The 24,314-nt window shown below is 61.7% G+C and overlaps 1 protein-coding gene across 2 annotated transcripts in view; it reads left to right on the top strand.

Annotated features, from left to right (window-relative positions):
* SCUBE1 (signal peptide, CUB domain and EGF like domain containing 1) overlaps nt 1-24,314 on the top strand; it is a 137,741-nt gene that overhangs the window by 88,219 nt on the left and 25,208 nt on the right. For both annotated transcript variants that reach the window (XM_024127391.2, XM_024127390.2), the window contains 4 exons: nt 8,279-8,395; nt 14,937-15,059; nt 17,631-17,747; nt 19,223-19,345. In XM_024127391.2, the coding sequence (XP_023983159.1) occupies nt 8,279-8,395; nt 14,937-15,059; nt 17,631-17,747; nt 19,223-19,345 (480 nt within the window). The remainder of the gene's footprint in view (nt 1-8,278; nt 8,396-14,936; nt 15,060-17,630; nt 17,748-19,222; nt 19,346-24,314) is intronic.

Below are 24,314 nucleotides of genomic sequence, written 5' to 3'. Positions count from 1 at the left end.
ACGGGGGCTGGGCCCTGCCTTCCTCAGCCCCAGGCTGTCATCTCGCCTGTCCTGCCCGCTGTCCCGTGTCCCTGGGGCAGCCATCAGGAATCTGGAACGAGGCTTCCCCTCTGTTGAGCAGCCTTGGGGCTAAGTGTTTGTGTGCCTAGACATATTCAGTGTTCCCAGGACCTGCAAGGGTGCCATTCAGCGTTTCGGATGAGGAAACTGAGGCGCAGGGAGGTGAGTGGCTGGCCCAGCTCCACGCCATCCTGCTGTACCCCCGCCGCACACCGCGCTCCCTCCAGGGCATGGGGGCTGGTGACGGGCCTGTCTCCCCGCACTTTGCCCAGGGCTGGCTCTAAGAGCTCGGAGAGTGTTGGCAGCTGTTGGTGGGTGTTCTGGGGAGAAGGGTCTAACACCCAAACCTCCCCGCTCACACACCGCTGGAGGGGCGGCGTAGCACCAAGGAAAGGTCACCGGCCAGTGACCTTTCTCAGGCTGCTTCTGCTTACCAAGCCTCCTGCACCTTCTGTGGAAGGGGTATGTGACGCGGTGCCCTCGCTCCTGAGGGTGGCCTCACGGGTGAGGCTGCCTGCAGCCCCCCTGTCTGCCCTCAGCACCCCTCCACTTAACTGTCAGAGTAAAGGCAAGAGGCAGAGGCCAGGGATGAGGCTTGCTACCGTGGCCCTGCTCTGCCGTCTGCTTCAGTGTAAAACCTCCATGTCCATCTGGGCCATTCGAGATTCCCCCAAAGCATACAAAGAAACCTGCCCCCAGGGTCTGCTCACCTCTCCCCTGCCCTCAGCCCCTGCAGCTCTCGCCACAGACTGCAGGGCACCGTCCTCAGGTCTGGAAGGTTCTGCTCTCCGAGCACTTGTGTGAAAACAGCCCTCACCGGGCAGGCCCGTGAGAAAGCCTTGCCCTGAAATCCCAAGCCCCCTGGTGTCTGCAGGAGACAGTTCTCCGGACAGAAACCGACCCCACAGCGAGCGGCCCTGCGCAGGGCCGAGTTTCCCGGCAGGCGGAGCCCCGAGGGCTGGCGTGGACCCACTGGCCTGCTACCTCCTCGCTGCCAGGCTGCAGTCAGCAGAGGGCCGAGGGGAGCTCACGGTCACCGGGCCACGTGCTCCAAGGCCAGGCCAGCCCCTCGAGGACTGTGAGATGAAGTGGCCTCAGGCGGAGGGCGGGGCTGGGTGCCAGGTGGGGCCTGGCGAGGCCTCCTTTCCTGTTTGCCCTCACGCTCAGGCTTGGGAGCCCCCTGCTCGCCGGGCTGCAGCCCTGGCCTCCACGACCCCCTGCCCCCAGCCACCTCCTCCCCCCAGGACCTCCACACGCACTGTCACCATCACAGCGGCCACCAGCCTGCACCCCAGCGCCCAGCTCCACTCAGAGGCCCAGGCGCTCTGGGGCGGCTTTGTTCAGCACCATGGGTTAGAGCGTCCCCCGCAGCTGGTGCTGAGGAGTGGACGCGACCGAGGCGGCGCAGGGGCTTCTGGGCAGACGTGGAGAGGCGGGGACCCAGGGCAGGGCGGATAGGAGCAGGGCACGCGGCAGGCGGGCATGCGGCCCCGCTCCCACTCCTGGCCGGGTGGCCGGGGAAGCCACTTCTGTCGGCCTGACTCTCCTCACTTTCCAGAGGGACCCCGTGAGGAAGATCAGCCTCGCTGTGGGGCTCGGTGAGGGACACAAGGCTGCTGACGGTGCTCGTGACGGGTTGCAGGGTGATCCAGAGGTCGGGGGGCCAGCATGTAGAGGCTGGGCAGCCGGGGAGACCAGGGCCACTGTGTAAGGGCCTTGCCGGGGAGCGTGGCCTTTATCCCAAAGTGATGGGAATCCTAGAAGCCCCAGGAATCAACTGAGGGGAAAGGGTCAGAGGTCAGGGAGTCCGTGGCTGGGCCGGGAGAGCCCGTAGCCGACCCCTCTTCACAGCGGGCTCCAGGGGATCCTGGTGGCAGAAAGGCAGGTGGACCAGCCCCGACTGAGGCCTGACAGATCTCGGCAGGGGCTTTGGGCTACTCCCGCCACCAGGGTGACGCCATCAAGGGGCAGGGCAGACCCCGGGCTCGCAGGCTCTCTGTAGGTCGCTGCGCCCACACCTGGCCCACCTCTCAGAGCCCCTGGGGGCGGGGCCAGAAACCCGCGCGGTCGACAGGCTGCAGGTGGAAGACGCTTCGCCCAAAATCCCACAGCTTGTCGGGAGCTGAGCGTGGCGCTCGGGCCTCTGGACCCGCGGCTCGGTGCAGGCGGCTCACCTTGGCGCCCTGTGGTCGGCGTGTCGCGCTATTTGCAGACGGTCTCCGAGGCCTGAGCCCCCTCCCGCCCTCTCGCCCTTCGGCCCAGCCCACCTCCACCTCCACGTCGCCTTCCTTCCGGCGCCCGTGACTGTGGCTGCTGCTGGTAGACTCGTGGTGCCGTGCTGTCGGGTTCATCTCCGACACTGTCCCCCACCAGGCCCGGCAGGGGACAGGGGCTCAGTCACCTCGCTTCCTCTCATTCTTCACGGGCCCTCCAGAGTCCTGTTCTTTCATCTGCCGATTCAGCAGAAATCAGGCCCCTCGCCGTGCCGGTGCTGCACTGGGTGCTGGGCACTGGGGTCGCCTGGAGAGTGAGTAGTCACTGGGGGAGACCACCGCCCAGCTGGAAGCCCAGGGCCTGGGAGAGCCGGGGGGGCCAGGAGAGCTCGGGAGGGGCCTCCTGAGTCGTGACAAAGGCGGGAGGCTGGGCCGTGGTAGCCACCCTGCTCGGGGTGGGGGTGGGCTGAGCGCTGGGCGGTGAGCCCAGGCTCCTGCGAGAAAGGCAAGGCAGGGCCCTCTCTGTCTCCCCTGATAAACCACTGACCCCCGAGTCCTGGGTCGGTGTCGGGTTCCTCTCCAGCTCCTCTCTCACGGCCACCCAGCACCAAAGGAGTCGATCCCAGACTGCTGGTTGGACAGAGGAGGGAACCGTCCGCTGCCCCGCTAGGCTGAGACCTCCAGAGACCAGGGACTGGGTGTCAGGCACGTCTGCCCAGCGCAGAGCAGGGGTCACGTGAATCAGCAGCCGACTTTGGGTACCGAGGCTCCACAGGCGGGCGTTCTAAGGGTGGCACGAGGAGTGAGTGTGCGGTCACAGCTATGACGGTTCGCCGAGTACCGTCACATGCGCACCTCGTCTGGGCCCTGCAAGGACCAGCTGGCAGATGTTACATCTCCACGACATGCAGCCAGAAGCTCAGGCTCTGAGACGTGAAGGGACTTGCCCGAGCTTGCGGGGCCAGCATTCCGAGCGGTGTTTTCTGCCCCTGTAGCTCCTGTGTCAGCCACTACGCTGTGACTGAGACTGTCCTTCAGGCCGGACCTTGCCCCAGACCTAGGGTGGTGCAAGCACCCAGCGCCAACTCAAGGGGCGTCCTGCTGCCGTCCGAGCCCCGGCCCTCCAGTCGAGCCCTGGCCGCGCTGCACGGCAGGTCCAGCTGAGTGGCTGCGGCCGGACCTTGCCCCAGACCTAGGGTGGTGCAAGCACCCAGCGCCAACTCAAGGGGCGTCCTGCTGCCGTCCGAGCCCCGGCCCTCCAGTCGAGCCCTGGCCGCGCTGCACGGCAGGCCCAGCTGAGTGGCTGCCCCTGCCACCGCCCCCCTCCCCCCCCCACACCCCCCACCCCGGCATCTGCCCCACCTCTGTGCCAGGGCGTGTCCCAGGGCTTGGCCCAAAGCGGAACTCCCCCAGGGAAAGACTAAAGACTGGCCTTTTAACGCATCTGGGGATTTCCCGTCTGCTGAAAAGGGGCTCACTCCCAAACCCCTTCCCACTTCAGTCCCCCGACGCCGTGCCCCGCCTTCCCCCCTTCGCCAGCCCAGCCTTGTGGGTGAGAGTTCTCCCCTCTCGCTGGGTGAGGAGGCCCGTGGGCGCACCTCGCTGCCCCCTCAGGCCACTGGCTCTGCTGCCCCACTGCAGGCTGCCCCCGAGGATCCCCCCCGGAGGCCTGGCTCACTCAACAGCCTGGAGTCTCGCAGTCTTGGGCTCCAGCACTGGCTTCTCCCGATGGCTGTGTGACCTGTGTGCTCTCCCGGGGCCCTGCCCTCAGAAGGGCCCACGGTTGGCTGAGTGCTCGGCTGTCTGTCGGAAAATTCTTAACAATTTTTGAACAAGGGCCCTTCATTTTTATTTCACACTGGGTCCCACAAATCATGTAGCTAATCCTGCTTAGAAAAGGTCCTTTACTTCTCTGAGCCTCAGTTTCTCCACCTGCAAAGGGCCCTGCCCCTGGGGCTCTGTGAGGCCCGTGGAGGTTAGGGGATGAGAAGGTGCGATGTCAGCTGCACAGGGAGGTGTCCTTCCCCTTGTTTCTCCAGGTGGAGAGGAGAGGCCTCTTGGAGAGGCAGGTACAGGGAGAGACCGGAGGGTTCACAGGGTCCGAAAAGAAAGTCTTCAGATCCCTGGAACGGCGCTCTGGGGTTTGGCTTTGCCCTCCTCACCAGACTCCAGCTTCCCTTGGCAGTGTGCGCCTCTGGGTGAGGCGTGGCCTCACGGGGCAGGCCTGCAGAACCAAATCTGCCCTCAGACCGCAGCTCCTCTGGCCCTTGGGAGGGGGTGGGAGCTGGGTGAGACCCGGAAGAGACCGCCGCTGCTGCAACCCCGCTCACGTTTGCTGTTTGCATTTGGGGTGATCCAGTGGTCAAGCAAGAGGACAGGACTGTCTGGTTTCTGAACCTGAGCAGCAGTGGCTTAGTAGCAGGCCTGGGTGGCCTCTGGTCTTGGGGACAGAGAGGTGAAGCTGTTCTTTGAGGCACTTGGAGATGGGGCCAGGGGGGAGTGACCCAGGCAAGGAGCCTCCCTCAGCAGCACCCAGGAGCCTCTGCTTGGAAACGCCTGGGGCCGAAGCTCTCAGTCCCACCCAGGCCAGCCTGCTCTGTGTTGTAGACGTCAGTCCCTAGCCCCCATCTTAGCCCAAAGGACCGGCTAGACTTTGCTGTCACCTTTTCCACACATCTCCTACTTTACAGCTCACACGTACTAACCTCAGAACGATACAGCCGAGGTGGGCACGGCAGAAACGAGCCGCGCGCACCATAGAAGGGGTGCAAGGACAGGCTGATGGCCGGTGGCTCGCTCGGCTCACCCCCTCCCCGCCCGGGACAGGGCCTGGCAGAGGAGGCCCAGGGTGAAGGTTGGCTCTTAGCGTTACCACGTGAGCCCGAAGGTGCCGGCTGCCCAGAGTGAGGCAGCGGTCTGGAGGAGAGGGACCACTGGGGAGCCTGTGCAGGTCCCGTCGGAGGACACTGGGGGCCTGGCCCAGAAAAGCAGCAGTAAGAACCGGCCCAGGATCCGATGTTAAGGAAGTGGCAAGACCAGGCCCTGGGCCCCAGGCAGGGTGGGGGAAGGCGCCTCCTAGGATGCATCCTTGGGGCAGGTGGAGTAGCGTTCTTGGAGACGGGGAGCGCCGGGCGGGAGCCAGAGAGCCGAGTACGCGCTTGGCTGTGCGGGGCCCGGGCTGGGACTGGCTGGGATGGAGATCTGAGCCTGCCGGGGGGTTGGAGTACACCCACCGGCCCCCACCAGCCCCGCCGCTTACCAGCCACGCTGCTCTGCGCCGACTCCCAGTGTTCAGCACCAGTTCTGCACGTGGGAGGCGAGGGCGCGGGAGCCGTCCACAGAGCTGCTGGGAGCGTGGGGGAGCCTAGTGCAGCGAGACCTGTGGGATGGGCTGGTCAGCGCCCAGGGGAGCCCAAAGAGCCTCTTGTACCAAACATTGTCTAGGGTAACACAGGAGACTGAAGGGGTGCTCGGTACAGGGGAGAGACCTGCCCTGAGGGCGCAGAGAGCGGGTGACCATCCAGGCTTGACGCCAGCCCCAGCTCGGCCTCCTCCTCCTACCCAGAGGGCAGGTGCGGCCAGCAGGTCTCCAGGGCCCGGGTCACTCGGGAGGCCCAAGATTCCGAGTCCCATCAGGGCCCCCAGAGACGGGAAGGGCCTGCAAGCCCCCTGGAGCCTGGTTGGCCGGGTCCATTTCTCAGGGACACAGCCCCCAGTGCCCATGCCACGTCCCACCTCCACCACCACGGAGAGGCCCAGTGGTCATCCCGCTGTCGCCAAGTAAGGCCACCCAGCTGCGCCCCAGCCCAAGCTCTCGGCACCTTCTGCTGCCCGCCCCCTGCCTCTCCAAGGCCTGTGCCTTAACTACCTGCACCTGGAAAACAGGCAGGTTCTCTGCCCCCCTCTCCAGAGAGGGGCTCTCCCACATAAAAGGCTGGGAAGGCACATGGGGGCACCTTGGCTCTGGATTTGAGGGCAGGAGGCAGGATTTCCCTCTCTGGTTGTAACCTCAGGGTAGGAAGCTAACATTCGTTGAGCAGCTACTCCAGGCTGGGCCCTGGGCCAGACGCTGTTGAGTGTGGGGTTTCTTTGATCCTCCCCTCAGCCCTGGGAGGGAAGGCTTGCCGTCCTCACCTGCCAGGTGTAGGTGCTGAGGTCGAGCCCCGAGGGGCGGACTCGCTGGGTCACTCAGTGAGTGACAGAGCCAGAGTCACACCCTGGCCTCCCCACCTCCACTGCCCCAGTAGACGGGCGGCGGGGGAGACGAGAGGGCCTGCGCAGGCGTGTGCGGGTCGGAGCTTGGCCGGCACGCACGCCGAGGCCAGCCCACATGCGCACACGGAGGGCGGGGGCCTCCTTTCTGCATCTGGAGGCTCCTCGTGGAGGTCTCTGCGCTGACCTTGAACCATGAGCAGGCAGGAGGCCTCCCAGCCACCGGGCAACATGCCCCACAGCAGGCAGACAGAAGCTGGAGGGCTAGAGTATGGGGAGACACGCTGAAAGCCTGGGAAGAGGCAGGGGCGAGGAGACTGGCCTTGCGGTAGCAGTTACAGCTTGTCCTACCGTGGTGAAGACTTCAACCTCCAGAAAACGGGCAGCGGCCCCGTGCAGCAGGCAGGCCCCGAGTTCAGGATGTTAAGGACAGCCGCCATCGTGGTCACCCCACAGAATCACACGCGCGCGCGCGCACACACACACACACACACACACATACACACACACAGAGGGAAAGCCCGGTTTCCTCCTCTCCCTGCTCCGCCCACCCCTTGCAAGTTGAAGTTCAAAGGAAAGACATTAGCAGCAGAGACTCCTGGCAACTGGGGCTACGTATTCATTTAGTCATTCACTCCTGTGTTCATCCCAAACTCCTCCTGGAGGAAACGGAATGCAGCTTGCAGGAATGCAGACACCACAGAAGGACAGACAGAATAAACGGGGTAGGGGGAAAGTTCTGGGGAGAGACCCGCTGGGGCCAGGCAGCCAGGGGCAGCCTCGGTAGACAGGCAGGGGATTTCAGGTTATAAGAGGTGGGGGCCCTTGGCGCTTCCCTTCCTAGCAGCAAAGGGGAGAGGGAAGTTCCCACAACATCAAAGCACGCCAGATGCTCAGGAATAAACCCGGGTTGAAAGGCTCAGAGGCCCGGGAACTAGGATCCTCCACGTGCCCCGGTGACCCGGCTCTGCCAGCCCCTCTCCGGGCCTGGGGAGGCTCACTCTCACCGCACGACGAACCCAGCGACCTGAGTTGGGCCCCAGCCACTCCAGCCCTTTGAATTTGCAAGAGCAAAAAAAAAAAGCACTAGACTAGCTTCAAGTGGACAAAAAACAGACGCCTTTGGCTTATCGTTCAGCGAGAACAGATGTTGGGCTGAGAGCCTCATCAAGGTGATGGATGGTGTGCGGGCTCTGGGAACCTCCCCTTGCAACTCCACGGCCAGGGCCACGAGCGATTCCGCGCTGAGACGAGTTCGGGAGCCCCAGTAACTGCCAGTCTGGGTTTGGAGTCCAAGTCCAGGCAAGGCAAGGGTTTAGGAATCTGTCCCTGGGCGGTTAAATACCAGCCCGGCCGATCTCAGCACTGGCCCTGGTGGTGGTGTTGACCCTGTTGGCACCGCCCCCTGCGGTTTGCAAGCAGTTTTCCCATCCATCATAATCAGAGGGGAAGCAGTGTCATTCTCCCATTTTATAGATGGGGAGCCTGAGGTTCAGAGAGGCCCCACAGCTAGAGTGTATCAGAGCCAGAATTTGCATTGGAAACATTTATTTATTTATTTATTTTTGGCCACACCACGCAGTACGTGGGATCGTAGTTCACCAACCAGGGATCGAACCCGCATCCCTTGCATTGGAAGCGCGGAGTCTTAACCACTGGACCGCCAGGGACGTCCCCAGAGCCAGAATTTGAACTCAGGTCTCCTGTCTCAGGAGATCCCCCCACAGGTGGGGAAAGGCGGCAGCTTCTGTCCAAGGAGACTGAGAAGTGTCTTTTTCTCTTTCCCTCCTCAGAGACGTGTGCAGTAAATAACGGAGGCTGCGACCGGACGTGCAAGGACACGGCCACCGGCGTGCGATGCAGCTGCCCGGTTGGGTTCACGCTGCAGCCGGATGGGAAGACGTGCAAAGGTCAGTGTGCACCACCTCCCTCGCCAGGCCCCGGGCGGTGCAGGCAGGGCAGGAGCAGGGCGGCGCTCTTGGGCTGGGTGTGCGACCACATGTGGCTTCAGGGGCGGGGGTGGTCAGCTGTCACGTGCGTTTCTGTTGGAGAAGCTGAGAAGAGGGGGCGTCGGCACCAGCGCTCCCCAGCAAGGCTCAAGGGAACCCCGGTTCCACTGTATATTGACAGGTTCAAGCGGGGCTCTGATATCAAAGAATGTGGCTTCACCCTGGGTTGAACAAACGGGGTACCTTTACTTCGGGCTTCCCAGGCCGGCAGAGGTTCCTTGCGGCCTCCCGGGGGGCAGGGCGAGGCCGGTTCCTGTGTTCGCGCACCTTAGCCGGGGTGCGTTTTGCAGAGCTGGGGGCAGCAGGGCACAGGGCTCGGACCAGGCCAGGATGGTCTTCTTGTCGGCGTTGGAAAACTGAGGACACCGTGTGTCCTCGTCACAGGAAGAGGGAAGGTGTGCGAGGCGATCTCAACCGAAGGACTAAGGATGCAAAATTAGGAATAGGGATTGGGAAGGTCAGGAATGGGCCGGTCTGCGGCTGCTGGAAGCCAGAGAAGGGTGAGCTTTCTCTGCCCACCGTTCCCCGGCTCACTCCGAGGTTCCTGAGGGCCTGCGGGGGCGCAGCCGTGTTGGGGACCCCTCAGGAAACGGGAAGCAAAGGGGCTGGGAAGCCAGAGCTGGCTGAGCCCTAGGACTGAAGGGGCCGGCCCTGCAGCACGGGGGCACCAGCCCAGACAAAGACCTGGGGTGTTATGGAGCCCCCAGAGCTGCGGGCCTTGGGCCGGGAGTCAGCCCTTGCGAGGAGTGAGGTGCAGCCCCTCAGCACTCCCCAGACCAGCCCTCAGATCCCTGCCAAGGCCGGCTGCCCTCCTCCCATTACCCTGCCAGGAAGTGGGCAGGCCCGGAGGCCAGCATGGAAAGGCAAAGGAGCTAGAACTTCCAAAGCCCAGTGGGTGAGAAGATTGACAGCAGAGGCTCAGGGTGATTTTAAATAGTCTGAGATGGGCTTTTGAAGCCTGTAAAAATAGACAGCGTATGACTTCTCCTCCCCAGCTGCTCTGCTGGGAAGAACCTAGTGATTATTGACAGAAATAACCGTTCTTCCACCTATTTATCTGAAAATAAAGCCCTTCTGTAGCCTCCGCTCAGCCCACTTAGAGCGAGGTGTGTTCCGGGTGGGCGGGGGCTCTCTGAGGCCTCGCCACCTGGGCTTAATGCCAGGAGGGCTGGCCAGGGTCCACCGCAGACCCAGCCGTCCTCATAGCCCAGCGATGTCACAGCAGACCCAGCCAGTTGCCCTTGGAGCCAGGACAGAAGAAGGTAGAGGGCTTCCCTGGTGGCGCAGTGGTTGAGAGTCCGCCTGCCGATGCAGGGGACACGGGTTCGTGCCCCGGTCCGGGAAGATCCCACGTGCCGCGGAGCGGCCGGGCCCGTGAGCCGTGGCCGCTGAGCCTGCGCGTCCGGAGCCTGCGCTCCGCAACGGGAGAGGCCACAACAGTGAGAGGCCCGCGTACCGGGAAAAAAAAAGAAAAAAAGAAGGTAGAATCGGGCCACCCACACCCCGTCCAAGGCACAGCGCTGACGCAGCACCAGAGGGGCAGGGCAGGGCTTAATTCCGGACTGGAGGCCAGGAGCTCGCCGCCGGGAGCTGACCAGTCTGGGCTGGAAAGGGGCCTCGGCAGTCACATGGCCCCCAAGGAGCACCTAAGGGGACGCTGACTGCTGCTCCCTGCCCATCCTTGCTGGCGAGAGGGGCATCCATCCTCACCCCACCTTGAGTCTGGGGTAGGGGGAGGTGTTGAAGGGAGCTGTCCACACAGCCCCAGGCCCGCCAGTCTGAGCCTCCGACCATGTTTCCTGTGTTGAAACAACTGGGCCCTTTACCCAGAGCTGCTTGTTTGCCGTTAGCCAGCCCTCCTCACTGCCACTGCCCTGGAGGCAGGAAGTCCTCTCGTTCACACATGCACCATGTGGGTTTTCTGGGCTCCTCCTGTGTGCAAGTGCAGGGGAGACCAGTGAATGAAACAGAACTTCCTTGTGCCCAGGGATCTTCTATTGAGTAAAGAAGACAGACTAATTTTTAAAGTCTGGGCAGGGGGTAGGGAGAGCAGGGAGGATGGAGGAAGAGGCTCTAATCCAGGCAACATGACTGCTGCGCAGAGGCCTGGTGTTCCAGGACCCAAAGCAGCCTGTGTTCCCAGATCTGGGGAAGATTCAGGGGAGGTCCAGGAGAAGGGGTTGGCCCTTCATGCTGCGAGCCTCGGCCAGGCCCCAGACACTCTTGGGCAGGGGGGCACAGGCCAGGCTTTCGTTTGGAGACAGTCCCTGCCACTGTTGGGATGGGTTTCTAGGCAGGGTCTGGAAGAACAGGCTCGAGGTGACAATGGTTTGGGGCCAGGAGTGGCAGTGGAGGTGGAGAAGAGCAGTCTGGATGTTGTTATGCATATTAGAATTTGAGGATCGTGGGACTGGTCCAGAACTACATAGTATGAACGTCACAGCGTCTTCAGATCAGGGAACCCTGGAAACCAAATGTTGACCTCGAGACCCCAGGGTTTGGTGTCTTAGAGCCTTGGGCTTACAGTCTGAGTTTCCCGGGGCCTGGCTGGAGGGGTGCGGGGCAGGGTGCGGGGGCTCGAGGCGGGGGGCAAGCCAGCTGGGGATCCCCGACAAACCGAGGCCCTGGCCCTGGGGTTCTGGCTCCTCGGTCAGCGTGCACGCCCTGGTCTTGGCAGGTCTCAGAGGAGGATATCAAAGGTTCAGTGTTTTCTGGAAGCCAGAAGGTCATTGCTAAGCAAGACCAATGGCTGGAGGTCTTGGAAGATCCAGAGCTGAAAACCCAGGACGGACGGGGATCACGTGGGCAGGTGGAGGCCTGCCCTAAGACATCAGGACCATGGGGGGCTCTGCAGGATTTGCCCCATGCCCTTGCTTTGTCTCAAGAGTGTGGACAGTCCAGTCTCAAGGCTCCCTGTTTGGCGCTGTCCTGCTTGATATTGGGAAGCAGGCACCTTGCTAATTGGCCCTTCTGAGAGGAGGGAGGTCTGGGGCCTCAACTTCCTGAGCCAGAGCCTGGATTTCCTCAGGGACACCAGCCCCTCCTCCCAGCACCTGCCAGAACAGTCTGGGAGAACCGCCCCCAAGCCCGCCTGTTTGCCCCCTTCCCTCACCTGCCCCCTGCCCGGCCAGCCCAGCCCAGCAGCTTGCCCTCCCCACTAGGCTGCCCCAGGGCGATGCCAGCCACTCCCACAGGCCCTCCCTGTGCTCCACCCCAAACCCTCATCCACGTGGCCCCTGCGTTGCCAGGCAGGAACAGTCAACCTACTGCGTGTTCCTATAGCTCACCCCTCGCCTTTCCGCCTAACACACACTGATGGTCGAACATTGGGTGACGCATCGAAAGCTCCACTAACCTTCTCTCAGCCCCCCAGCTCACTTATTCACTCATTCATTCATCCATTCGTTCAGTGCCCCATCCTGTGCAGGCCTCACGCTGGACCTGGGGCTCCAGGTGGGAGCCAGATGCCCCGTCTGTCATCCCCCTGAGGGCAGGTCCCATGACACGGGAGCAGCTAACTCTGGAGAGAACGTCAGGGAAGGCTTCCCAAGGGGGTGCTTGTCCCCCGGGCAGGGTGGGGTGAGGGCTGCCCAGGCAGGATCCAAGCGCGCAGAGAAGAGGAGGGCAGGGCCGCCGGGCCGGGCCAGGCTGCGGAGGGGAGACTGTGAGCCTCTGTGACCGGGTAGGGGATTGCTGGCCGCTGGCGGGGCCCCGTGGGAGCACAGTAGAGAAGGAGGGGGGTCTTGGAGGGGTGGGAGGTGGAGAGGGGGCAGAGGCTCATCAGAATGAAGGCCCAGGGGCCGTGCGAGCCCACTGCCCCCTCACTACAGCTGAGGCTAGAGCCTGGGACGGGGCCTCCCCCACTCTGACCCCCAGGCAGACCGCTACACCAGCCTGGGCCTCAAGCAAGCAACGCCTCGCACCTCCTGTCTAGTTGCTATGACAGCCCCTTAGCCGCCAGGCCCAGATGGGGTAGGGGATGGGAGTAGGGGGTTCCAGAAGGCCCGAGGCATTCCCAAGGAGGCGAGCCCCATCTGCACATTCAGTCGTAGTGAATGATGCTGGAGAGGTACCTGCTAGCAGCCCAGTATGCAGATGGGGAGCCTGAGGCTCAGAGATGTGCCTTGCCCTGCCCAGGGTCACAGAGCTGAGAGGGCCCTCCATTCTCCTGTCAGAGGCTTTTAGCCAGAATCTCCCCTGTCTTCCTGTAAGCCCCAGGGGAGGGGGCGACGGAGAGCCCCAGACCCTGTCCTGGACCGGCCCCCGCTGCACTTGAGGTCTGCTTCCTCTGAAGGCCGCAGGGCCAGCGTGCTGCACTGGCGGGGCCGTCTTTGGAGACCCCTGGGGCTGGGCTCAAGTCGGCCTTCTGCGTGGAGCTGTGACCTCCCCTGGCAAGTGGGAGATCTGGCCTCGGGTTGTTTTGACCATCACACGAGACCTTGCCAGAAAGCGCTTGGCCCGGTCGCCAGCACGAGGTGATGCCCAGCAGGTGCCGTGACCCCCAGAGGGTCCTGCTACTTCCTCTGGGGCGTGGGCTCATCCTGAGGCCGCTTTGTTCCTGAAGCACGGGCTTCGGAGCGCACGCAGAGTTCCCAGTGCTGAGCGGTCTCTGTTTTTAGCCATCATTTTGGTGCACACGTAGAACACCTCCTGTGTGCAGGGAGGTGAAGGCCCAGCCCGTGAGCGGCGGAGCCAGGGTCACGCACACCCTAGCGGCCTCCCTTAGTGGGGCCGCCTCGGGTTGCCCGCCCTTCCCATCTTCCTGGCGCCAAAATCGCCAGCATGCACAAACAGAATGGGTCCTCGGGGCAGAGGTACCTCGGGGGGGCTGGCCAAGGGCAAGGAGGTGGCGGGCACACTCCCCGGGTGTCCCGTGTTCCCCAGAGCCCAGCCCCCGCCGGGCCTCCACAGGAAAGCAGCCCTGGGTCTGCCCCTGCCCGACTTGCTGGGCCCGTTCCCCTCGCAAAGGCTCCGAGAGTGGCCCGCCCAGGGGTCTCAGCCTTGCTCTCTTTAACGCCCCCGCCGTCCTCCTGATGTTTGGGGGTTTGTTCTGGGGTGAGGAGCATTCTGTGGGGGTGCTGCCATAGGACTTTTCAGCAGGTGTCAAGTCCAGCCTGTTCGGTCTGAGGAAAAGAGCTAGGAGCAGGTGGTGAGAGGCTGGGCCTGAGGCCGGGGTCTCTGGAATAGGACCAAGTCCCCTCCGCGGGGCTCGGGGAGGTGGGGACAGACCGAGCTTGACAACTGGTGGCGCCAGCTTCACGGGCCGGGGGTGTCCGGGCCTCACACTCGGCCAGGCTCCGCGGGTGCTGGGGTCTGAGTCAGTAGCTCTGTTAAGATGTGGCCAGCGACCAGCACAGAAGGTCCTCCCTCTCTGCCGGGGGGCGGGGGGTGCCTCTTTCACCGCTTCCTTTGGTGCCCTCCTCCGATCAGGGTGGGGACACCTTCCTGGACGTCATCTCCTACTTCTGTTTCCAGTTGCTGGGCTGGGTCTAGGGGGGTGACCGGCATGGGGGGCCCGGGGGCCGGAGCCCAAGGGGAGCTTCGGAGCGAGAAGAGGTACCCCAGGGACAGGGTCTCTGACAACTCAGTCTGCCAGATGGACCCGGAGCCCGGGAGCAAGCCCAGGGGAGCCGGGCAAGGAGGGTGGGAGGGAGCTCATGGGGGGTCTGGGGGAGCTCGTGAGGGAAGAAGCTCCCATCGCTAGCGGTGTGCAAGCCGAGGCCAGCCGGCAGGGGTGCTTGGGGGGGGTCGCGCTGGGGGGCCTTCAGGGTGCAGCCGCACCTCGTGACACGCTGGGTGAAGAAACAGCTCAAACTCACCGGCAGGCATGGGGAAGGGGGAGCGGGGGGAGCCAGGCTGGGAAGGGAGGCGGCCCAGGAACGCCCGCTTCCGCCACCAGCCGCAGCACCTGGAGCCAGTTACCTCCCCGGCCTCGGTCTCCCCGTGAGTAAAGCAGGAGCAATAAACCCACTTTTTAAAGAGTTGTTTGGGCACTGACTGGGCGCCGGCGCCTTAGGCATGTTATCTCATTTCATCCTCATGGTGTCCTTCCAAGTAGGGGTGCCTCTGATCCTTACTTTAACAGACAGGGAGCCGAGGCCCCAGGGGTCCAGTAGCTCGCCCAGCCCAGAGTCACAGCCGCCGGGAAGCAGCCCCCTGCTCCCGGCCTCCCTGCCTCCCTGGCACCTCCCCGGGGATGAAAGGGCGGCGTGGGAGCGTCACGGTCCCTGCTGTCTGGCCCCGCACCGCAGACACCAGTTCCCCTCCCTTCGGCGCACAAACGCCAGGCTCGCCAAGTCCCGGGGGGAGCGGTGTCTCCCGTCCTCCCACCCCCACGGCTGTGAGCCGGCCCCCCTCCTGGGCTCAGCCGGGGGACCCGAGGCGGCCGGGCAGCGCGGCCCAGCCCCCTCTCTTCGCCTCCTCCTGCCGCCTGGCTCCGCAGACATCAACGAGTGCCTGGTCAACAACGGAGGCTGCGACCACTTCTGCCGCAACACCGTGGGCAGCTTCGAGTGCGGCTGCCGCAAGGGGTACAAGCTGCTGACCGACGAGCGGACGTGCCAAGGTGAGCCGCCCTCGTCCTCGTGGGGTCCCGCGCCCCTCGGGCCACACAGGCTCCCAGGAGGGTAGGCGAGCCCGGGGTGGGCTTGTCCGCCGGCTGGGCCGGGCCTGAGGGGCCGGGGGTCGTTTTCGTGTCCCTAGCCTGTGCGCTTGCCCTCCTGTCTTCCCGTCCTTTATGATTCTCGGGGCCCTGAGAAGCCATCCAGTCCCGCCTCTCCCTGATATAGACGGGAACTGAGGCCCAGGGAGGGGTCGGCCCGTGTCCCAGGAGGCCCAGCGAGTAGGTCGCAGAGCCCGCTCCTCCCTCCGGAGGGGGCCTCCCGGGCCACCGTCAGGGCTTCAGAGGCCGGGTGGATGCTGCCACCTGGTGGAAGCTGCGGCACATGGCAGGCGTGCTCCCGCAGCCCTTCCTCAGGGTCCCTCCCTGGGCGCCTGCCGGGAGCCGGGGTGATGGGAAGAGAGACCCGGGCAGAAGCCGAGCATCGCAGCCCGGGACGAGTCCCGCAGACGCCCGGATGCAGTGAGAGCCCAGAGGATGGGCAGTGGAGAGGGCTCAGGGAAGGCTCTGGGGGAGGGGACACTGGTGAAGTGCTTGCCGGATGAATAGGCACCTTCCAGGAGGAGCCGGGGACGTAAACCCAGCCGGGAAGTGGCGCTGTTGGGCTGAGGGGGTTTGAGGAACCACAGGGAGCCCCGTGGAGCTAGATGAGGCCATTGAGAAGGAGCCGGCTTCGGGGAAACATGCAGAGGGAGGGGCCGGGGGTGGGGGGCTGGCTCAGTTCCATCGCTGTCACCCTGTTGCCGTCCCGCCGTTCCGTCTCCACGAGGTCCCAGGAGCCACAGGCCGCACCGGGCCGCATCTGGCTTGCGGCTGCGGCATCTGCCTCGTGCTGCTCAGAGGCTGGCCTGGGGCAGCACGAGGCTCCGAGGGCCCCGAGGAAGGCGAGAGCAGAGGCTGGAAAGGGAGGGTCCAGGGCCAGCCTGTGCCGGGGCTCAGCATGGGACCTGAGCCCCTCGCTTCCCCCCCTCCCCCGGGCTCGGCCTCTGCCTCCCTGCTCGGGTGACCTGGCCCTGTCTTCCTCTCGGCACAGGGGCCCACCGGGAGCACGGCACCTGTCCAGGCTCCGATCAAGGCTCCTCCGCACTTTGACTTTGTTTCTCCATCTGCCTTGCCGCCTTCTGTGGAGGGCTGAGGGAGGGCCCTTGGCTTTGCATCCCCAGCTGCCCTGTGAGAGGGCCGGGCAGCAGCGGCTGCGGAGGAGGCGATGGCAGGACTGCTCCGGGCTCTGGCCGAGTCTCCTCCACCCTCTTCCTGACTCAGCTCTGCAAGGCCCTTGGGGACTCCGGCCCACCCCTGCTCCAGCACAGCCCCTGGGTCCCCAGCTCCAGCAGGCACTCCGGGCCCTTGGGATGGGGACCCCAGACACCTCCCCAGCCCCCCTGAGCTCCACACGATCCCTGAGGATCCACGGCTGCCGCCTCCCAGCCTTTGCCCGGAGTGCCCTTCCCCCACTCTCATTCCTTCATTCCAGGCTAGCCCCATCCTTCAGGGTCTAGCCCCGGTGCCACGGCACCAGGAGATCTTCCCAGATCCGCCCCCTGGAGGAATCACATCTTCCTTTGAGCATCCACGGTGATTCCTTCCTCGTGCTAGTGTTATTACAAACACATATGTTATGAGTGCATCTGTAGTCATGTGAGCAAATGTATTCAAAGAATACATTCCAACTACAGTGCCCATAGAGAGGCAGGTCAATGTCTGCCTTGCCCTCAGGACCCCCATCAACTGTCCCATGGGGGCCATCTTGCTCAGAACTTACGGCCAGGGTGGATTTGTCTCCTGCAAACACGTAGTTCATTTCCTCCTTTCCAGTAACAAGCACTCTGTGGCCCTCCCTCGTTCCCTTTTCACCCTGGCTGCCAGGGTGGTCAGAATCAAATTTCACATGCTGTCAAGGCTACTTTGTTATTCCTCGTGGGTAGCATCTTCCCTACCCCCACCCCCCTTTCTGTCTGTGCTGTTTTCCCCCATTTTCTCCAGAGGCATCTTGGGGTGATGGGGGAACACACTTTGGTCGGCATTCCAGTGCTCTGTTTTCATGTCCCAGTTCAGCCCCTTCCTCAGGCAAGCCCGTTAGTTTCCTGCAGGTGTGGATTAAATACCTACCCTAATCACGCTGGAATGGGAGATATCAAAATGGCAGAGATTCGTAATAATCCCTTCTACTCAAAATATTTCTGCCCTGCCCACCTCCAGAAAAGATGTGAGGCAGCTTCTCACCCAGACACATGAGGCTAATGGAGACAGAACGGAAGATTGGGCGGGGACACGAAGTCTGACGTTGCTGTGTGTCGGCTGTGCGCTGAGCCTGGGGCCCCAGGACTGTCGGGCACAGACGGGAACTGAGGCCCAGGGAGGGGTCGGCCCGTGTCCCAGGCGGCCCAGCGAGTAGGTAGCAGAGCCCGCTCCTCCCTCCGGAGGAGGGAGTGACTGAGTGACTGAGCGAGGGGCAGGCTGTGCCATCCACCACACCCTGAACCTCCTCCCAAACCTTGTCTCCCTGTGGCCACGCAGACATCGACGAGTGCTCCTTCGAGCGGACCTGTGACCACATCTGCATCAACTCCCCGGGCAGCTTCCAGTGCCTGTGCCGCCGCGGCTACACACTCTATGGGACAACCCACTGCGGAGGTCTGCAGCTCGCCCGCCAGGGCCACCTCCCCCCAGAGGCACGCGCCCGGCCGCACGGCCACCTGCACTGCACCCCACACCCCGACCTTGACCTTGACTCTGACGGGCCTGGGAGGGACTGGTGGGTAAGGCAGGAGGGTGGGGGGATGGGCAGCGAGCATCCACTGGGTGCCAGGCCTCAGCCAGGCTGTGGACACGGGCCTGGAAACAGCAGTTTCTGGGGAACCCCAGTCCGGAAGGGAGGATGGCTGCCCAGAGGATCGCACAGACAGTTCATTCCAGTGGAGGGGGTAACAACAGAGAAGGGCAGAGGGTGGGGACAATGGGGGGCTCCTAAAGGAGGAGTGTTTGGGTCACGGTGGGGGAAGCGTGCCAGAGGGGTCAGCGTGTGCAAAAGCACTGAGGCAGAGGAGCCGCGAGGCAGCCAGTGGGGCTAGAGTCCCATGAGGGAAGGGGCGCACGGTGGGAGATGCAGACAGAGGGGACACGGGGCTTCGTGAGCCCCAGGGGACTTGTGGCTTTATTCCCAGAGCGATGAGAAGCCATTGGAGGGTTTATGCGGGGATGTGACGGGCTCAAGTTCATGTAGCGGGGTCCCTCCAGCTGCCACGTGTTTAGGAGAGCGGAACCCAGGGCACCAGTGGGGACACGGCTCCAGGCATGGGAGTGAGAGCTACTGGAGCCTGGGCAGGGTGGGGAGGGATGTGGAGAGAGGGAAGGTTCTAGATGCGTTTAGGTGCCACGGATGATGGGACATGGAGATGTACAGGCTTGGGGGTTGAAGCTGGCAGGGGTGTCAAGAATGGCCCTGAGGTCCCTGGTGTCTCTCCCTTACCTTTGACCTGGTGGTAGCCACACTTCCTCTGCTGGGCAGCTGTGAAGTTTAGGTGGGCTCAGGCACAGCTGGTGCTAGGGGCGTGGCTCGTGGGGTGAGCTGCAGCTTCTTCTCGAGGGACTCCCAAAAACCTGGGCACCAGCTTCTGCACACAGGTCTTTGGCCCAAAAGACGGCGGGGCCTCAGGGGAGACTTCCCGCGCCCAGGTGCCTGTTGTGCAGGAGGGAAACTGGCTGGGAAGGGCACGTCCGAAGTCCCGCAGCGAGATACGGCCTCAGGACCCCGGGGCCGGTGCTGGCCGTTCCGGCCCCACAAGACCTGGCTGCAGCTTTATCTTGTGTGCCATTTCTCTGCCCTCCCCCAAGTCTGGGCTCAGCTGCCCAAGTTCAGCAAACCACTGAGGTTCCCGGGGGAGGGCTGTGTGTTGGTGTCCGCGGGAGCCCTGGGTGTGCGCAAGCTCGCGTGCGTGTCGTGTGCGACCACACGTCTGCATCCAGTGACAGTATCAGGCTGGGGTCAGGGTCAGGGGATTCTCGGCCCTCCTGTCCTGGGTGGGTCCTGCCCTGCCAGCCCCAAGGGTGTGGCCTCGGCTGGACCGTCCAGCCCCCCCTCCTGCCCTTACGCCTGCCTGTGCTTCCAGACGTGGACGAGTGCAGCGTGAACAACGGGGGCTGCGACCAGGGCTGCGTCAACACCAAGGGCAGCTACGAATGCGTCTGCCCCCCGGGGAGGCGCCTCCACTGGAACCGGAAGGACTGCGTGGGTGAGTGCCCTGGGGCGAGCCAGCGCGAGGACCCCTGGGAAGAGCCTGGGTGCCAGCTCCTCCCCTGGTGCCTGGATGGCTGGGGCTCCTGGGCAGGTGCTCTCTGCTGCTGGGATACGGCTGCTGGGAATGAGGGCTGACAGAAGAAGAGGGGATGCAGCGGGGAGAGCGCACTGGGTGTCAGCCAGAGGCACAGAAACGGGCTTGGGGGGGTGGCACGGGGAGCACGGAGGTGGAGACCTGGGGGTCAGCGTGCGCAGCCGGAGCTGTGGGCTCGGGAGGAGCTGACACTTAGAAGCAGCAGAGCGCGGAGGCCTCCGTAGCCCCAGCTCCCCTTGTCCTGCCAAGGAAGCTGGTGGGAGGGGAGGGGTGGCTACACGGGGTGCAGCAGCAGCGGGGCCTGGACTGGGGAGCGCTGGGTCTGTGCACCCGCCACTGGCCTGGCAACGGGCGGGCCTCCTAGAGGGCTCAGGGCTCCCGCGCCCTCCGCTGCTGAGCTCTGGGGCCTTGGGGCACCGCTCGGCTGAGTGCTGGACAGTCCACGTTCACTGGTTCCATAAATGCGTACTGACTACCTGCTGTGTGCCGGGCCTCTACTGGGTCCCAGGAGCGGCTCTCAGGCCCTTGCCCCGCCGTGCTCCAGCATCCCCAGGGCCTCGAGAGTAAGCCTTCTAGATCTAAGAGTTCATCTCTCTCGGCTCAGAGCCCTCCAGGGAGTCCTCGTCGTGCAGAAGAAGCAAAGCCTGGGTTCCTGGAATGGCCCAAAGGCTGCTGCAGCCCGGCCTGCTTGCCCTCCACCCTCACCCCCACCCACCCCGTGCCAGCCTCCCTGACCTCACAGGTGCGGCCCCCCGACCTCAACATAGCCACGCTCGGGCTCTTCTCTTAGCCTAGAGGACTCGTCACTCCCTGCAGGGGTCTGCTTGGGGTGGGGGGCTTCCTGACCACACACCTGGAGCAACAGCCGGCCCCGCTCTGCACACCCTCCGCCTCTTGGCTCTCCCGTGCTCTTCTCGTCCCATCGCAGCCACTGGCTGCCGCGGGGCGTTGTCGGTCTGTCCTCGCTGAACACACACTCTGCACGCCCGAGCAGGTATTCTTCGCCTGTCTAGTTCACTGCTGTATCCCCAGCACCTAGAACGGGCCCGGCAGTCATAGACACTCGGTGAAGGATTTGTTGAATGAATGAATGAAAGTATCAGAGAATGGATACCATCACTTAGTAGCCCGAGGTCAGACAGCTGAATTTATTGCTTACTTAAGTAAGACTTGCTCTGCTGCTCAGGCAGTCTTGTTGAGCAAAGCAAACCGCTGGTTTTGCCTAGAGTCTGGGGGAAGAGCTCGTGTGGAGCTGTGCTGGTTAAAGGCAGGTGACGTCAGTCGCGGCAGCATGCCTTTGCAGGGCGCTGAGGGAGACTGGGCTCACACCAGCCTCAGAGGCCTGATCGCTGCGTGAACCGGCCCAGAGCTGGCTGACTTTCCAAGCCCGTGCCCTCATCGACTGATTGGCTTTCCGAGGTGTGTCCACTGACTATTAGGGTCATGTGAGGTCTGGTATTTGCTGATGACCAGAGCGATCGGGAACAGGCTTTCTCTAGGGATGTGAGGACATGTTTCTTTGTTGGTTTTTTAATTCTCAGTCCCCTTTTTGGTCGCCCCTCCTCAGTCATTGCTGCGGGAGAGGCCACCAGGGCTTGTCCAGATCTTCACCACTGCCACCAAACCAGCCTCTGTGCAGGGTCATCGGTGGAGGTCTGATCATCACAGTCAGTCGGGGAGGTTTTATCCCACTTCTGTCTCTGAGCCATTTGCTGGGGCTGTGACTACGCGAAAGCAGTTGATACTCTAGACAGTAGACGTGGGATGATGAGACAGACAAGTGTGACTGCAGGCATTACTAGAAGGTGCTGGAAGGAGGGCCCTCTAGAGCCATGATTTAAGCGTTCCCAGGGCTGACCGGGAAAACCGGTCCCACCTGCTCCCTAAGTCCTCAGTATGCAGGTTGCTGTCTCATGTAGCCTTGAAGTAGACTGTTCCACCTCACCTGTACTGTGAATCCAGGTTCAGAATGAGGTGCCGGCAGGGCCACAAACTCCCCTGGTTGCCCAGAAGATCCAAGGTCATACTATTATCTATAACTACTTGCACTAGGCAGTCAGACTGCTTTGTCCTGCCCCCCACGCCATGCCCTAGGCTGTATTGTTCGCTGTATCACCCTAAGTGAGGGACATATTTCTCATGACCACTAAAGCTGTCTAGTCCCTCTGGTTGGGGCCAAGAGCCTCCACCGTCTGCTTCACCAGGTATTATTATGTCCCGTTAGATGCTTTGCAAGGAGGCATCGTTCACTGAGGGTACTGGGGAGTCATTCACTTATTACAGTCTCAGAGACCCACGGGGCAGTTAGCTGAGGTCCTGGGGTGGCACCCATGTCCATGTGAGACACGGGGTCAACCTCAGTGGAGCTGTAGGTGTATTGTCTGTGGGTGGTGTTGTGACGAACGGTCAAATGCATTGCAAGACAGCTGAACTGGTCTCTCCTGATGGGAGGGCATTTTCCTTTTTTAAGTGTTGCCTACAAAGAGGATCATAATTACGTCCGTGTAACATACTTTATAACATTTTAAAAGTTGGCTTCCCTAGCAATAGCTTGGGAGAACCGATTTAAAGAATCAGGATGGTAGGGGCTTCCCTGGTGGCGCAGTGGTTAAGAATCCACCTGCCAACGCAGGCGACACGGGTTCGAGCCCTGGTCCGGGAAGATCCCACATGCCGCAGGGCAACTAAGCCCGTGCGCCACAACTACTGAACCTGTGCTCCAGAGCCCGTGAGCCACAACTACTGAGCCTGCGTGCCACAACTACTGAAGCCCACGCGCCTAGAGCCTGTGCTCTGCAACAAGAGAGCCCACCGCGATGAGAAGCCCGCGCACCGCAACAAAGAGTAGCCCCCGCTCGCCGCAACTAGAGAAAGCCCGCGCGCAGCAACAAAGACCCAACGCGGCCAAAAAATCAATCAATCAATAAATAAATTTATTAAAGAAAAACAAAAAAAGAATCAGGATGGTGGTTGTCACTAGTAAGGCCTAGATCTAGGTGAATTATTTGTAAGGGAAACATGATAGGGTAAAGCAGAAGTGTACAACCTTAAGTGCATAAGGTGGGAGAACGTGACCCGAAGAATGAAGAACAAAGGTATGCAAAAGAGCGTGTGGAAATCAGTGGTTACAGACATCCAGGAGAATTTATTCCAGTAGTCTTAGGCACAAGCTCTCTGTTCTGTGTAGCCATCAGCCGGTTCTGAGAATCCTGAGTAACAGTCAATTTCTGTGGAACTGTCTGCTTTTGGGGGTTCTCTAAAAACCTCAGTTTAAGACCTCTAGGGCTTCCCTGGTGGCTCAGTGATTAAGAATCTGCCTGCCAATGCAGGGGACACGGGTTCGAGCCCTGGTCCGGGAAGATCCCACATGCCATGGAGCAACTAAGCCCGTGAGCCACAACTACTGAGCCCATATGCCACAACTACTGAAGCCCGCGCGCCTAGAGCCCATGCTCCGCAACAAGAGAAGCCACTGCAATGAGAAGCCCGCGCACCACAAGGAAGAGTAGCCCCCCATCGCCGCAACTAGAGAAAGCCCGCGAGCAGCAATGAAGACCTAACACAGCCTAAAATAAATAAATTTATTTTTTTAAAAAATCTGTAAATGGTGACTTTCCAGTAAGTTCTGAAAAATTCATTTTTATTTCTTAAGAAAAATTAGGGGTAATAAAGACTGTGATATTTCTGAGTAATTCCTGAATAACTCACCCAGTAAAATGTGTCTGTATGTTACTAAGTAAATAAGTTGGGGGCTTCCCTGGTGGCGCCGTGGTTGAGAGTCCGCCTGCCGATGCAGGGGACGCGGGTTTGTGCCCCAGTCCGGGAAGGTCCCACATGCCGCGGAGCGGCTGGGCCCGTGAGCCATGGCCGCTGAGCCTGCGCGTCCGGAGCCTGTGCTCCGCAATGGGAGAGGCCACAACAGTGAGAGGCCTGCGTACCTCAAAAAATAATAATAAGTTGGAATATCCTAAATAAGGAACACAAAATCTAATAGTATTTTAGCTCCTATGAGTGCTGTTATTTTTTTCAACAAGAGACTGCCTCAGATCATCCAGAAAGTAAACATACTATTACTAGAGCGTAATTGTAACGCATGAAATCCATCTGGACGTGCTCAAAGGGTCCCTTAGGGCTTGGTTCCAGTCCACGTCCCATCTTTACACTTTACCCAGGATTCTGAAGGTCACAGCCACACCACGAACTGGCCATTTCCTCCGCCACCCTGGAAAAGCTTCTCACCAACGTAGTCTAATGTCACCGCCAGTTTGTCCCTACAAGGATGGGTTGTCTTAGGAAAGATGTTAGCAGACATCTGAGTGAGGTGGTCTGGTGGTCCTAGGAGGCCGCTCTGGCTTCACCAGGTATCATCCTCACGGCCCTTGCAACTTGCTCCCCCCCACCCTGCTCCTTTACAGAGTAGGAAGCCAAACATAGTGTGTGTGCGATGGAGCCCTTGGGCCCCTCTGTCCTTGCCCCAGGACTTCGGCCAGAGCAGCCTGTTTCACATGATGATCCAGAAACATTTCCACCAACTTCCACCTCTTCGGCTGTGGGCCTCTGTGCTCCCGTTAAGGGCAGGAAGCCTCTCTGTTTTCAAAGCATTCTAAGGTTGACTGCTTTCCATTCATGTGCGTATTTACCTTTTATGTTTAGCAATTTAACATGCTAGAGAGAGCCACGGGTGCGGCCCTAGAGCCAACTGGAGCCCCTCCGGGCTTGATTCCGGCCGGGAGGATTCTTGCCTGTCCAGCCTGGTACTATCTCTCTTCCTTTTTTCTTTCTTTAAATGACTCTCTTATTTATTTATTTATTTATTTATTTATTTATTTATTTATTTATGGCTGTGTTGGGTCTTCGTTTCTGTGCGAGG

The sequence above is a fragment of the Physeter macrocephalus genome, chromosome 6, assembly GCF_002837175.3.
Source record: "Physeter macrocephalus isolate SW-GA chromosome 6, ASM283717v5, whole genome shotgun sequence".
Classification (NCBI taxonomy): domain Eukaryota; kingdom Metazoa; phylum Chordata; class Mammalia; order Artiodactyla; family Physeteridae; genus Physeter; species Physeter macrocephalus.
This window is presented reverse-complemented; position numbering and strand designations above follow the sequence as displayed.